The sequence below is a fragment of the Camelus bactrianus genome, chromosome 30, assembly GCF_048773025.1.
Source record: "Camelus bactrianus isolate YW-2024 breed Bactrian camel chromosome 30, ASM4877302v1, whole genome shotgun sequence".
NCBI lineage: Eukaryota > Metazoa > Chordata > Mammalia > Artiodactyla > Camelidae > Camelus > Camelus bactrianus.
The window spans coordinates 20,248,947-20,263,316 of record NC_133568.1 but is presented as its reverse complement, the minus strand read 5'-3'; the positions used below and the strand labels follow the sequence as shown (position 1 = coordinate 20,263,316).

The 14,370-nt window shown below is 38.2% G+C and overlaps 1 protein-coding gene across 1 annotated transcript in view; it reads right to left on the bottom strand.

Annotated features, from left to right (window-relative positions):
• The window catches only part of PHLPP1 (PH domain and leucine rich repeat protein phosphatase 1), a 186,471-nt gene that overhangs the window by 36,306 nt on the left and 135,795 nt on the right, over positions 1–14,370 (bottom strand). The window contains exons 6-10 of the mRNA XM_074355429.1: positions 14,100–14,330; positions 8,424–8,626; positions 6,538–6,598; positions 5,560–5,655; positions 1,701–1,856 (exon numbers count right to left, since the gene is read on the bottom strand). Of these exons, the coding sequence (XP_074211530.1) occupies positions 1,701–1,856; positions 5,560–5,655; positions 6,538–6,598; positions 8,424–8,626; positions 14,100–14,330 (747 nt within the window). The remainder of the gene's footprint in view (positions 1–1,700; positions 1,857–5,559; positions 5,656–6,537; positions 6,599–8,423; positions 8,627–14,099; positions 14,331–14,370) is intronic.

Genomic DNA, 14,370 nt, shown 5'->3' with positions numbered 1-14,370 from the left:
GGTTGTGCACTGTCCTTGGATATGAATGCAAAAAGCAAGAACAATTCTTTAAATGATCCTGAAACATCATTCCTTTAGTCAGGGGAATGACATAGCACCACCAGTCAATTACAACGTGACAATCCCACTTTCTCACAATTCCATTATTTCTCAATAATTATTCCTGTAGGAATTCACTGTAACTTACATTAAGGACAGAGAGTAAGTGTTTTTAAAAACGAGAAATACATAAGAAAAGAAAAAGGAAAGGAGTTCTGGAAATGCTATCTCGATCTGGGTGATGGTTATGGGGTATACACTGAACAGCATGCTTATTAGGATCTGCACACTTTTTTTGACTGTAAGTTACATCTTGACAAAAAGATATTTTTCAAAAAGGAAAAGGAGAGGAAGAAAAAATGCAAATTCCAGATCAAAGGTAGTATTTATAATTCCTTAAATTTTCTAACTTTCATTAAACAAAGATTTATTAAACATCTTGCTCTATTCCAGACGTGGTGCCAGATGCTGAGGATAACACTACAACTAAGACACAGTCACTGGACTCCCAGAGTTTATAATCTATGAGTGGGGCTAGGTAAGTAAGAGAGAAATTATAAATAATGCAGAGTGTGATGACTATGATGGCGCCAGTAAGCACTGGGAGCTGGGGACACGTGGCCCCGTACCCAAGTCAGTGTAGGAGAGAGAGTTCCCAGATGTTACTTCACCCATGAAAAAGCACACATGCTGAAATATACCTCAGATTCATTTCTTAAGGCAAAAAGATCCATCCTGATTTCTTTCTCTTAGAGAAGCACAGCATTAAACTTCTGTCTTTATCATGAGGGACAGTGTAAGTCAGGTCCTTCAGCTTGTCTCTAAAGCTATGGTCACTCACTAAAAACAAACATGTGCAGACATCAACGTGATTCAGGCCGTAGGCTATGAAGCATTTTAATATCATGCACAAGGGCTCTGAAGCAAGCAAGATGCTCCAAAGTAATTTAACACTCACAGTTACTTTATGTAAAGTTTTCTTTAAAGAAAGTTCTGCATGCGGTAACTCTTCACAGAAAAGAGATTTTACTTAATGTTTAAACCAACCTCCCCCTCAAATCAAAACAATTTCTTTAAATACTTAGTGAACAAGGTATTTAGAAAAGTCCTGTTAAAAAACAACATAGTTCTGTTCAAAAAGTTCTGTTCTGTTCAGTAAGAACATAGTTTATTTAAACGCAAAGGGAAAACCGTGGTAAAGATAAGAGCAACTGGTAAAAAACAAAATAAAACAAAACAAACAGAACAAAACAAACAAAAAAGCAAAAGCAAACTCGAGGAAAATCTACCTCTTCACCCAAAGTCATAAATATGTGAAAGCAAGAACAGAGAATCTTACGATAATCAAGCTAAGCCTGCAGCAGCCTGCACAAGTTTTGACCGAGTAGCAAGCTTCTCATCCTGGGCTTATACCTACACCCTCACAGCACATGCTAATGAGCAACTCCACCCACTTAAGGAATCGAAATTAAGGAAGAGTCTATAGGACACCCCTACACGACAGTGGGAGAAGTGTTTAGCCATAGCATTTTCTTCATAAATCTGGGACAGACTGATGATCACAAAGTCCATGCAGATGGTTGCAGGTCACGTAAGATGAGAAGGCTAACTTGGAAGCTTTTACAAGTCGATGAATAACCAAAACAAACAAGTGGCCTTACCTGTCGGCCTTCATCAGAAGGTTGGGCGGCAGCTCCAGGAGCTGGTTGTGCTGCACATCCAACACCTCCACTGACGTTCTTTCCAGCCTTTCAGGAAGCCTTGTCAGCTGGTTGTGTCCTGCCAGCAGTTTCCGGAGACTACTGTTACAAAATAAGCTGTGTAAACAGGTACAAAGACAGAAGGAAACTTACTTAGGGTGCATTTGGGATGAAGATTTAAAAATAAACAGGAGTGGGAGAAGACTTAAAATTATCTTGCCAAGAAACCTAAATTCATTCAGAGAAACTGCAAATTCATTTTAAGCTAAAAGTCAGAGCTGTTTATATTTCAATACTTTCCATACTTAAGAAAAAAAAAAAAAAGAGGGTGGGAAAAGCTATGAAAAGGAATATTTAATGAGAAAGTCTACTTAGTGAAGAAGAACGAGTTTCATAGAAGAAAGCAGCCTGGTCTTGTTAGACTCACAAGGCAAACTGTGAAAGGCTGTGGGCTCCTCAGGGCAGGGCTTATGGTCTGTATCGCCCTGGAACGCAGGGTGTTTTACCCACAGTGGATTCTGGATAAATCCAGTTGAGCAATTTTTACCTACACTAAATAAGGAGTCTTCCATCCAATTAAACTGTTACAAATGCCAACTGAGAAAATATTCATTCTTCCTCAGTTGCATTTCACAATAATTATTTCTCCCTTTCCTTACTTCCCTAAGTCTGTATATTTTTGTTTTCTCTTTGGTTTAATCCCGTACCAAAGTAGAGAGCCTCTTATAAAGAGAACAGAATGTACTTAAGGCAGTATTTTCTTTTGAGCCTTAAAAGAGCTATTTGGAAGCTTAGCTCTTTTTCTTCTATGGGTTATCAAAACTGCAACAAATGATGAGTATTTGTTAATCTAATGTAAATCTGCCTTATGATCACTTGAGACCTCAACATTTGCAGAGAATAAAGCAAATCCTACATTAAACACAGATACTGGGGACTGCGGGAGAGTGAGGTTATAATTTGCATCCAGATCATGTTGGAATGAGAATTCATTTACATGGCTGTCAAACAATGAGGCTTCCTCACTCACCTCCTGTTTCCCACCACTCTGACCTCACTCACTGATGTCCAAAGTTGTTACTGTCACTCTGTACTACAGTGGTAACTTTATTCACTGTAAGTATCAAAACTAGATTCTTTGCTCACAAAGATGCTAGCAACCTGTCTCAACACTGTGACACCATGGGCCACCGTTAAAGATACCTGACATGCCTAACTTCGCAAGTTTAGGTATCAGTGCGGTAAGACAGATCACCCAGGATTGTCATTCAGTCACAATTATCACAAGGGGCAGTCTCTGTACTGCTTCCTTCAACCCAGTAATTCAGGGTTTGGTTCACCAATTTTACTCTCCTGCTGGGCATGGGGCACAATTTAGGATTCACAGAGAGTAAAATGGGGTTATTTACTCCTTTTCTGCGTGCACACACACACACACACTCACACGCTTTACATTTAAATAGATGGATAACTGAAAGACAGGTAACAAAATCTTTATCTTCATTTTTCTATAAGAAAGTAGATTTGATAACTATAGGATGAGTATTAAATATTAATGACCGGATTTGTTCAATTCTTTTACATGTTAAGCATGAAAATAATTAAAATAGCTTCTTTTCCTTTCAATACATTTCTACTTCTAAATATTAATTTCTGTTCTGTCAAATCCTTTACACACATGACTTAGACAAACAAAGCCTGAATGTGAAATTAACTTCTAATGAATCACTGTCTTGGCCTGGATATTAGATCCATGATAGGGCTGATACAAAGTTCACAACTAAACAACACTGTGAATGAGAAAACAATACATACTGTTTTTGTCCCATGTGTTAAAAACACACATACAAAAACAAACACTGTTTAAATTCTTTGACAACAGAGCATTTGGATTTGCTTTGAATAAGCATTTGTTTAGATCTCAAAAAAGCCTGTACTAATGCAGAGCCAATCAAAGACTAATTAACTTTGGGGAAAACTGGATAAAATATCAGTTATCTTGCATTTATTTAATTATTGATTTAAGTACATATTACCAGTGAAACAGACACTTTAGCTCCAACATGCTGTATCTGTTAAACTAGGGAGATCAGAATGAGGAAAAAGAGAAAGATTTTTCAAAAATTATATCCTCCCCATTAGTAGTAGCCTGTTTTCATTTTTGCTCTTTGTCTTCTAAAAGGGTCTCTCCCCACTCCCCCATGCTGTTCACAGGGCACATCAGCGAAGTCCTTTTGAAAATGGGGATGGGCTGCACTGGGTCACCTAAATGCTCACTGAACAGCAATCTCTAAAGCTGAAAGCATTTTCAAATGGACTGAATCTGCAGGTATAACACATGGCTGAGGAACAAAATTAATTAATTAAAATTAACTGAGCGCTCCAGGGACTGGAAATGTAACTCAGATTTCTTTTGTGAGAGCCATGTTCTAACACCCTGTTATCCAACAGAAATATACAAGCCACATATGTAATTTAGAAAATTTTAGTAGCCACGTTTAAAAAAGTGAAAAAAAAGGACAGGCAAATTAATTCTTACAGTACTTTTTATTTGACCCAATATAGACAAAATTGTAATTTTTAGCATGTCATTTATATACGATATTATGGAGATATTTCATATTCAGTGTGTATTTTATACTTTAGCACTTCTCATTTAGGACTAGGGACATTTTAAGTGCCCAACAGCCCTTTGGCTAATGGCTGCCATACTGGACAGCTGAGCTTTGACATATTTACTAAGCTTACCTAGCATGTGTAATGTAATGTGTAAATTTCATGATCCTTGTTCTTTTCAACAAAACAGAGAAATACCATCGTAAATCTTTAAAGATCATGCACCTAAAGTAAAAGTTTACTGCAAAATAGTGATATATTTCTATAATATTTTCATCGATGTTTTTGACTACATACGGTTAAAAACCAATGACTTCCTATGTTCAGTGACTGGTTGAGAATGGTGGAAACACCTAGATCTGAGCTGTGGCAGTCACTAGGCACAAGTAGCTGTTTAAATCAATTAAAATTAAATAATATTTAAAATTCAGTTCCTCGGTCACAGTGTCCACATTTCATGTGCTCACTCAATAGTCACATGTGGCTAGTGGATCAACCATCACAGAAAATTCTATAGGACAGCAGTGGAATAGATTATTCTTTTGGCTAATAATTGCATGGCTAGTCACTAATAACTCAATAACATTTTATGCCACAGTTAGTCAACTTGGTGAAATTTGTGTCTACGGACACTACACATCATCACATGGCTATTTTACAAATTTTGCCATTAAAGTGAAGATTATGAAATAAAAATAATAACACGTTAATTGAGAGAAGAGAAAGAAAGAGAAGTTCTTGGACCTCCTATCCCAAGAAAAAGAGAATCTAGTTTGCTTTTTCCAGTTTCTGCCTTTTCTGATCTAATAACCTTTTTTCTCTTCCAAAGTTATGTTCAAAGAAAACCAAAAATTACATGTGTGTAAGGTAGACATGTTACGACAATGGACAGAAGGCAAAGATTCCAAAAGAATTAAGATGAACCGATCATACTGTTTGCTGAATCTCTGAATATTTCATTTGTCTTATTTGAAAATTTCCACCAAGCGTCACCCCCGCATGGCTTTGTGAATCTGGCTGGGAGTCAAAAGCTCCACTATGCTTGTTACTGCCTGAGGAAAGGGTGCGACTCCAAAGACACCACGAGAGGTAAAAGATATTAAAACAAATTCTTTTAGGGGTTCATAATAAAAAGTTAAACACTTAATCAGCAATTTTTTCCATTGCTCATCTGAGATTCTCTAACTTGATCGGTCATACTCACCGTGCAGGAAGTTCACATATTTGATTATGACCAATATCCAAAACTTCTAGCTTTCGGCTTTCACATACCCACTCAGGCACGTTTTCTAAGCGGTTCCTAAATGTAAGAATATACAATTTTTTCTTTGATTGGAATTTGGCCTAAAATGTGGTTCGAAAGTCAAAATAATGACAGAATAAATAAAACTTCAAATGAAATACCCAATGACAATGGAATTATGTTAAAACTGAGTTTCAATTTAAGTGTGTTGAGATGAGAAAGTCTATCATAATTTCTGTGGGAACTAGAATACATATGACACGCTGCAGTAGCGAATCGGTATAAAAAGTGAGATGGTCAGCCTATTCGCAAGTGCACTGAGAAGAGTGAGCAGGCTGTACGGAAACTCTACTTTGGCCACCTTGGTCACCAAGTTTTAAGGGTTCTTAGCAAGGAGATATATGTACAAAAAGGGGGGGAAAACATCAAAGAGATGTAGCACAACATTAAAAAAAATGAAATTAACATCACTTCAGGGAAAGACATGAAGATACAGTTAATATAATTAAATAAGTGGGGGAAGGTATAGCTCGGTGGTAGAGTCCATACCTAGCATGCATGAGGTCATGGGTTCAATCCCCAGAACCTCCATTTAAACAAACAAACAAACCTAATTACCTCCTCCTTACCCCCCCCCAAAAAATTAAAGAAGTACTGGACTTTCCAGCCATATGTTCCCTCAACTGACCAGTCTTTCAAGCCCAAACCTGGATCAAACTGGTGTCCGCATCTTCTGGTGTTGTACAGTATACAAATGTAGTACATATTTTAACTGATGGATATTTACATACATTTTCAGAGGGTAAGTAAACAGCATCAGATTTAATTTGTATTATTTACCTTCAAGATATATAAAAAGTTCTTATGCCTAAATTCAGACAGAATTATCTAAATAATTTTCAAGCAGACCCTAGAGCGCTCTAGGACTTGGCTTCTTACCTTGAAACGTCCATGTAGGACAGATAATTCGGAACTGGGTAAACATCAAGTTGAACAAGTTCTGGGAGGCATAAAAAACAAAAACATTACCATTCAAGTGAAACAGAGACTCTTTTTATATGTAGAATATCATTACTGTGCTTTATTCTCCATTGTTTGTTTAGGTTAGTAAGTACAATACATCCATTTGTTCAGCATTGAAACTACAGGAAAGAACAGAGAACTTCTAATTTAATCACAAGATCCTTATTCAGAGACTGAAATAAATCACTGATTCTAATTTCCTGCCTCTTTCCCATCCACTTCCTGTGGCACTCCTCTTGCTATGTGTGCTACATTTTACCTGGAAGATTAACTGTGTGAATACTGTTTTTTAGTTTCTTAACATTCAGGGTTGCTTCCATAAAACCAAGTACACCCTGGCTCCTGCCTTTTTCACTCTACTGCAACACCACTCCTGAGGGTTACCAATGACTTCCTCTACTCAAATCTGAAAGCCCTTCCTCAAAACTGTATGAAATATGAGTATGAAACACCAATGTCCACCTAGGGCTTTGCTTTTCAGACAGAGTAGTTTCGAAATATCCTTCTGCTTCTCAAAACACTTATCAAGTAATTCACAGATTCACCCTCTATCTGGTTGCCCCAGCTAACCGTGAGGGTTTTAGAAGTCTAGTTTTGGCACCAAGTCTCTTCTCTTTTCCAGTTATCTTACTGCCACAGTTTCGGGTACCACCTCTGAGCAAAACGTCTTACATCAACATCTGGAGTCCTGACTGTAAACTCCTACTAGCTCACATGGAAACCACTGCAATAACCTGGATTAGTGCAGGAGTGGATTACTCTACTCTTCTCCCATCAATGCACTCTGCACACTACTCTGATGTTAACAGTCTGACAGCATCACTTCCATCACATACCTCCTCCACATAAGAATCTCCACTGGTTCTCTACAGCTTACTGTACCAGCTTCAAAGCTTTGCCGTCTGACTCCAAGCCTTGCATTCCGTAAGCACTTCTTTACCACTTCCCAGCAGCACCTATGAGTTCAGAATTCCCTGTCTTCTCCCAGTCTGCTGAACAAACCACATTCAGATTCGTTCCTCTTCAGCACTCACTTTATGCCTCCTGGCTATCCAAATCCTACAACCCCTTCAATGACCTATAGCTATCTGAGGTTTGGTTTATTTCTCCAGTGAGAGACAGTAAACTCATTAAAAAAGAAGAAAAAAAGAAAAATCCCTATCCTTTAGAACTCATGCACTACACTATGCATAAAACAGGTGCTTGATAAACATTTGTTCAGCTTGTAAACAGTTGTTTCCATTTGTTGTCTAATGGCAGGGAATTGAAATCTTCACTTCAGCAAGCACATGCTCAAATTTCCAAATTTTAAGGAGGAGAGCTTATTAAATGAGCAAGATTCTTGCTCTGTGGTGTCCCTGTGGGTATGTAATTTAGGTTTCTCTTAAGGTGGAGTTTCTTTGTTGGTGGAGCATGAAACCTGAGACCCTGGATGGAGTCCATAACAGACGGTCTTTTCACTTTCACTCTCCAGATTTACTATCTTAACAAAGTAGCCCAATAAATAGTTCAGCCCCTGCCCATCCCTCATCTGCCCTTCAAGCAGAAGAGCCAAATCACAAGTGGGAGTAACTTATCTAAATATCCCGATATGAGAAAACAAGTTAGGAACTTAAAAAACCTTCCATTTTGACTCCTTTAAATATCAAACCAGCATTCTTCTTTGATGATTTTTATCTTAGCAAAATTTGACACTTATTTTACTAAATGAGGAAAGAAAAATCAAAGTGTAGCAGAGATGATGGCACTGAATAAATTCTTAGAACCAAAAGAGAAACTCTGATGTGGTCTGTGTTACATACCATTAGAAGAGGCATAGAGTGCTTTTAGGAAATAGCCACAGATGTTTAACGTCACCAGTTGATTCCTTTCACAGTGTAAAACCTCAATGTTGTTGAAAACCATCGCATCTAGATCACCAAGCTTATTGTCGCGCAGATCAAGCTGAGTGACATGAGGAAGAAAGTCCACTTCATCTGCTATTAGCTTCCTAATTATGTTCAGTCTTGAGAGGAAAAGGACACAAATAGAGACTATAATTAACCGCAATGCTATCAATAAAAAGCCACACCCTAATACGGTGACTCACGAGTCTCACTATATCACAGTTCTCCATGATTTCTTTAATCTCAGTGTCTGGCCTTCCTTGAAACTGCTCAGATTCTCTGGCTATTTCCAGCTACAATTCCATAAGGTCTTACCCTTGACAATATTTCCTGAAACACAATTTAGATCATTAAGGCTAGAAGAGAAGCATGCATATTGATTTACCTTAGTTCATTTCAAGGGGAAAAAAAAATTCATTTAAACACTTATTTCCAAGGTCTGGTTGAAAGAACACAAGAAACAAAACCCAGAATAACCATTAAGCACATTACAACTACACTGAATATTTAAGGGAAGAGAGAAGATGAGTGAGCAGGCAGATGAGCAGCCCTAAAGACAGAATTAATGGGTGAACTTGGGAAAAAAAAAAAAATGAATGGGAGCCACATATGCATCAGAGTTAGGTATGCAAATGTATCTGGATTTTCAGCTGGCTCAGGGAGTAATTACCAAAACTAACTCCACCTTTAAAATATTGCCTGAGAGGAGAGGGTACAGCTCAGTGGTAGAGTACATGCTTAACATGCACCAGGTCTGGGTTTCAATCCTCAGCACTTTCATTTAAAAAAAAATAATATATCTATAAATATATACACATTAAAATATATATATATATAATATACACACACACAAATATATACTTATAAAAACATATTTTATACATATAAAAGTATGTGTATATATTGTATTTAAATAGTGTGTGTGTGTGTGTGTGTGTGTGTGTGTGTATGGAGTAAAATGCAGAAAATACTGAAATTTGGCATCCAGGATTTACTGAGAAATCATAAAACAAAGAACAACAATAGGGATCAACAAGTTCAGGGCAGAGCAGGACACAGGGAAAAACTGGCAGAACCTCAGACACGAGAACTGGTTAGCTAATGGACTGAAGTTGCCGCGAATGAGCTGCCAAGAAGATAAGTAAGTAGTAATGAGGACGAGGAATCAATATAACATAAACACATCTCACTTCAGAGTGGAGAAAAACAGCTGAAAATCTCAATTCCTTAAAGTTAGCTAGGCTACGCCCAACTCCTTTGCAAACAAACCACCAACCAACAAGAACCTTCTACTTCACTTTACAAAGCCAAGAAAGTGCCGAGATCATGCACTTGGTAGAAGAGCATTACTGTGAAGGCTGGAGCTTAGAAAAAAGCCCACTGTTCCCTGTAGTGATTTTTCTGCCCTTTGAAAAGATAAAATAAAATGAGGCTAACTAAATTTGTAATAGCAATATCATGAAGTCACTGAAACACAAGGGCGAGTGACAGCCAAGAGCTAGGATTTGTCAATCTGCAAGAATGGCATACGGCCTCTTCAAATGTCCCCAAGAGGATTTTTTTGTCAGCTCTTTTTTTATTCCAGGTTGTATTAGAAAACTGGACACAAACCTACAATTTGCCTATTTCCAAATGCTCACAGAGTATTAGAATATGTACACAGAATTTTTAAAAAATCTCACTTTGGATACAAGAGACCACAGGATTTGAAAAGATGTCTCATGTTTCCCCTGATCTACACATTAAGTTGTCTTCATGTGGCACTATCATCTCCCCCATTGTATTAACACTAGCATAATTAAAGTCTTATGAGGAGACAAAATAAAATCTGTAAGAAGAGGAAGGTTATTCCCACTGTTCACTTTAAATTGCCAAGTCTTATCAGGATGCAAATATCAAAAGTTTTCAGGCTCACTGATAATACAACTATTTGGGATAAACTTTTAAAGAGGCAAAATGTGGTTAAAATTTCCTTCCAATAATCTCCTCAGTTAACACAGGCATTTTATTTATTTTATAAATACTCATTGAGTATTTACTATGTGTAGATAGATAGCGTGACAATGTTCTAGTTCCAGTTTGCTGCTCAACATTTTGCTTTCATGACCTTGAGCAAGTCACCTAAGTCTCTGTTAAGTCTAATCTTAACCTGTAAAATGGAGATGGCACCTTCCTTGTCCTACGAGGCAGCTGAGAAAATAAAATGAAAGTACATGCTCATGCTTTGCAAACAAGAAAGGGCCACAGTGATGAGGACGATGGTGACCTTGTGTCAGTAAGAGACAAATAAAACAAGGTGTTTGTCAACAGATGTAGTGATTTAGTGAGGAAAACCACGTGTGCTTTGACATATGAAGAATAAAGATGTAAGTACGTGATAAATGATATATAAAATTACAGAGGACGGTCAAAAAAGATGCTATGGAAGAGGAAGCATCTCATCTGAATCCCAAGGGGAGGCAGAATTCCACAGATGTAAATGGGAGAAGAAAGCAGTCCATAGCGAAGAGCAGAATGGCGTTTGGACTGAAGAGAGCACAGGGTGAGTTTCACACATGAGTACAGGAGGCCCTCGGGAGTGCAGGGTGTTGACGGGAGTGAGAATACGGCTACGAAGGTGGGTTGGTCAGCTAATATTTATCAAAAACTGTGCCTACTAAGTGCTAACACTGGGGGGCTCAAGGATAAATAAGAGCAGTGCTTTTCAAATTATCTAGGGAGAAGGACCTATTTTCTAAACTTCTCATCCATTAGAGACTGATACGTAGTCACATGCACACGACCAGGACACAAGTCAGCGCACAGGCGGCTCACCGCTGTGAGTTCACCAACACCTAAATCAGTTATTCCCTGTACAATCAGTCTGTTTACATGAGTCTACTTGGACATTGGGGCAATGTCAATATAGTGATATGTCTCTATGAAATTAAGTTTCAATTTCTATGCATATCGCATTGTGGAAAAGTAGCAAATACTTGGCTTGCTGGCACAGGTCAGAGGACCACCACACTTTGAGCAGCTCTGAGCTGGAGTCTCATCCTCAACGGACTCATAGGTTAGTGGGTTGAAACCAGATATGAGAGCTTGAATATCCTGAACTAGAGGACTGAAGGCTCTAAGCAAGACTGTGTACCATGGAAGGAGCCAGCTCAGTGAGGGGACAACCACAGCAGTGAGACGGAAAAGGGACGGACAAAGTGCACCTGCTGTGACAGAAGAACTGATAGAATCTGCTGGTGGACGAGAAACAGAGCCAAAAGTTTTGTGTCTGGATAACCAATGAAGTGGAGTTGCTATCAGTAAAAACAGGAATCCAGGGGAAAGAACTGGCTGAATAAAGAAAGAAGCTGAACTCTGTTCCACATGCAACTTGATTGAGTGTCAGTAAGGGAAAGCAAGGTGAAATTATCCCGCTGGCAGCCGAAGTGGAATTAATCCCTAGAAGAGAAATAAGGGTTAGAGAAATACTGAGGAGTATTTAACATGGTAACGTGAATGGTAAATGATGGAGACCTGTGAGTACAGGCAGCCAACCACCACAGCAGAAAACAGAAAAGAGAAGCGCTCCAGGAGACAGACGTGGGTAATGTCTGTATTTTAGACAGAGAAGAGGAGGAGGGATTAATAATGATGCATAGAATAAACAGCATCAGCCTCAAAGAACATCAATATAAGAAAAAGAATAAGATTAAAAGAAAAATTATTATTTTTAATATGAGGTAATGTTTCCATCTGAAGGAATAAAAAATTTAATCAATAAAATTAGCCCTCTGCTTACAGAATCTAAGTGAAACTCCCCTTAAATCATTCCACTGGCTTCAATTTAAAATATTAAGGCAGAATTATAAGCAAACCTGACCAGATCCCCTCTCCCACCGACCCCACCACTCCTCAGCTCAGCTCAGCGGTCTGGAGGAAAGCAGCTATTTACTCATGTTCATTTAACATTTATAGAATCCAAAGTCTATGCTGTAACTGATCTCATCTAAAAAGACCCAGTTAGAACTAGAAATCTGAAGAATTTATAAAGCTCTTAATAAGAACAGTTACTTCCAGACATCTTAGATTGATCTTGCTTGTAAGCTAATTCAGACCAAGAAAAACGATGCCTGTCATACGTACCTGGTAACTCAGAAAGCTTCTTAGGCTTGCTACGTGAGGTCAATATGACCATCGTTACACCTCTGGGTGGCTGAATTAAAAAGGGCTTAAATTCTTGAATATGAAGTTTTTTTAAATCCAGTGACTCAGAGGCAAATAATGTTAACAATTTAGAAAGAAGGTTAACAAGACACAGTGTTCAGTTCTCTATCCTGTAACATTCCAAAAAGTTCTCAAAGTGAGATAAATTATTACCATTTATACTCCCTGAGTTAAGGATCCTAAGCCTGCAAATTGCTAATACTTCCCCAGGTGCCTGATCCCGTTAGTCTCAGGAAAGGTAAAGCCAACCAATTCTCTGTGGGACTGGAATGAACGGGTTTCCTGGGCCAAACCATAAGAATGGAGAAGAAAGGGGAGCAAAAGGAGAGGCTGCTTTATACTGATGAAGTTGACAGGCCGGAGTGAGGGTCTGGGGTTATCATCAGAAAGGAAATTGGGTAGTAAAGCAAGGAAAGAAAGCATCTTTGACAAACATTAAATATCTCACCCAAGATTTAATGTGGTCATCACTCCCTGGCTAATGTGGAGTTGGTTTGGTTGAAAAAGTATCAAGTTGGGCAAGTTAATATTAAGGCCTAAGCCTGATATGTTGCCTTGCAGGAACTCTTTTTTTTTTTTTCCATAAAAGAGAAATTTAGAATGGCTTCTTCCTTGTGTACTGGTTCTTTCTGCATTGAAATTAAAACTGAACTTTACATACTAAGGGATGATTACTAGACACTGTGATGTAGCAAAGATTGTGTTAATGGTTTTCAGTTGAGATTTGGTATGACCAGGATTCAAACTTGCAAGGAGTGAGAGCAGAGATGCCACTCAAACTTGGGCCTAACAAGAGATTGTGTGTTTTTATATTTTTGTAAAGACCAGTAAACTAAGAGCCAAGACATCTGGATGGAGAGTGAGGAAATTAAAATAAATAAGTTATATAAATAATTATTAGTTTAGTGAATACATTACATTAAGCTAGGGAAGCCAAGGAAGGAAAAAAAACATTAAGGAAGGAGAGATGATCAATGATGTCAACTGCATCAAGCCACAGAAAAGGATGATGAAGAGAGAAAAAGATCCACTTTGCTCTCAGTGATATGGTTTTCATTCACCATGAACAGCTCCCCTGACTCAATGGCCCCATTGATTGATATGCTAATTAAAACTGGGCTCAGGCTTGCAAAATCAAGTAAGACCTTCAAGATATATGGTCATTCATCAATGAGAAGTTTTTTGGTTTTGTTTTTTAAAATAAGTTTCTGGTATGAGCATACTGTACTGTTGATCATTATTCCTGCTGGGCAAAAATACAAAAGTGGGCCCTAACTGCAACTAACCAGCCTGCTTGCCTTGACCTAAGAATGCCGCCAAAAGAACTAGAACCTACCACCAAATATAACCCAACCACTCAAATGGGATATATTTCTTTAAAATGGTTACCTTAGGTCCACATGTTTAACGTGAGGCATTTTTCTTAAAGCCTGTAGCCTAAGAGTCTCCATACAGTTTCCAGACATACAAAGCTTATCCACAGCAGTCAGTTTCTCCAACACTTCTGGAATGTCGGTGAACTCATTGAAAGAAAGACCAAGATAACTAAGCTGAGGCACGCTCTCCAACTCAGCAGGAAGGGTCTGGAGAAAGTTTCCATCCAACAAGAATGTCTGTAAGCTATGGAAGAAAACATAAGAATTATAAAGAGAATGTGTAA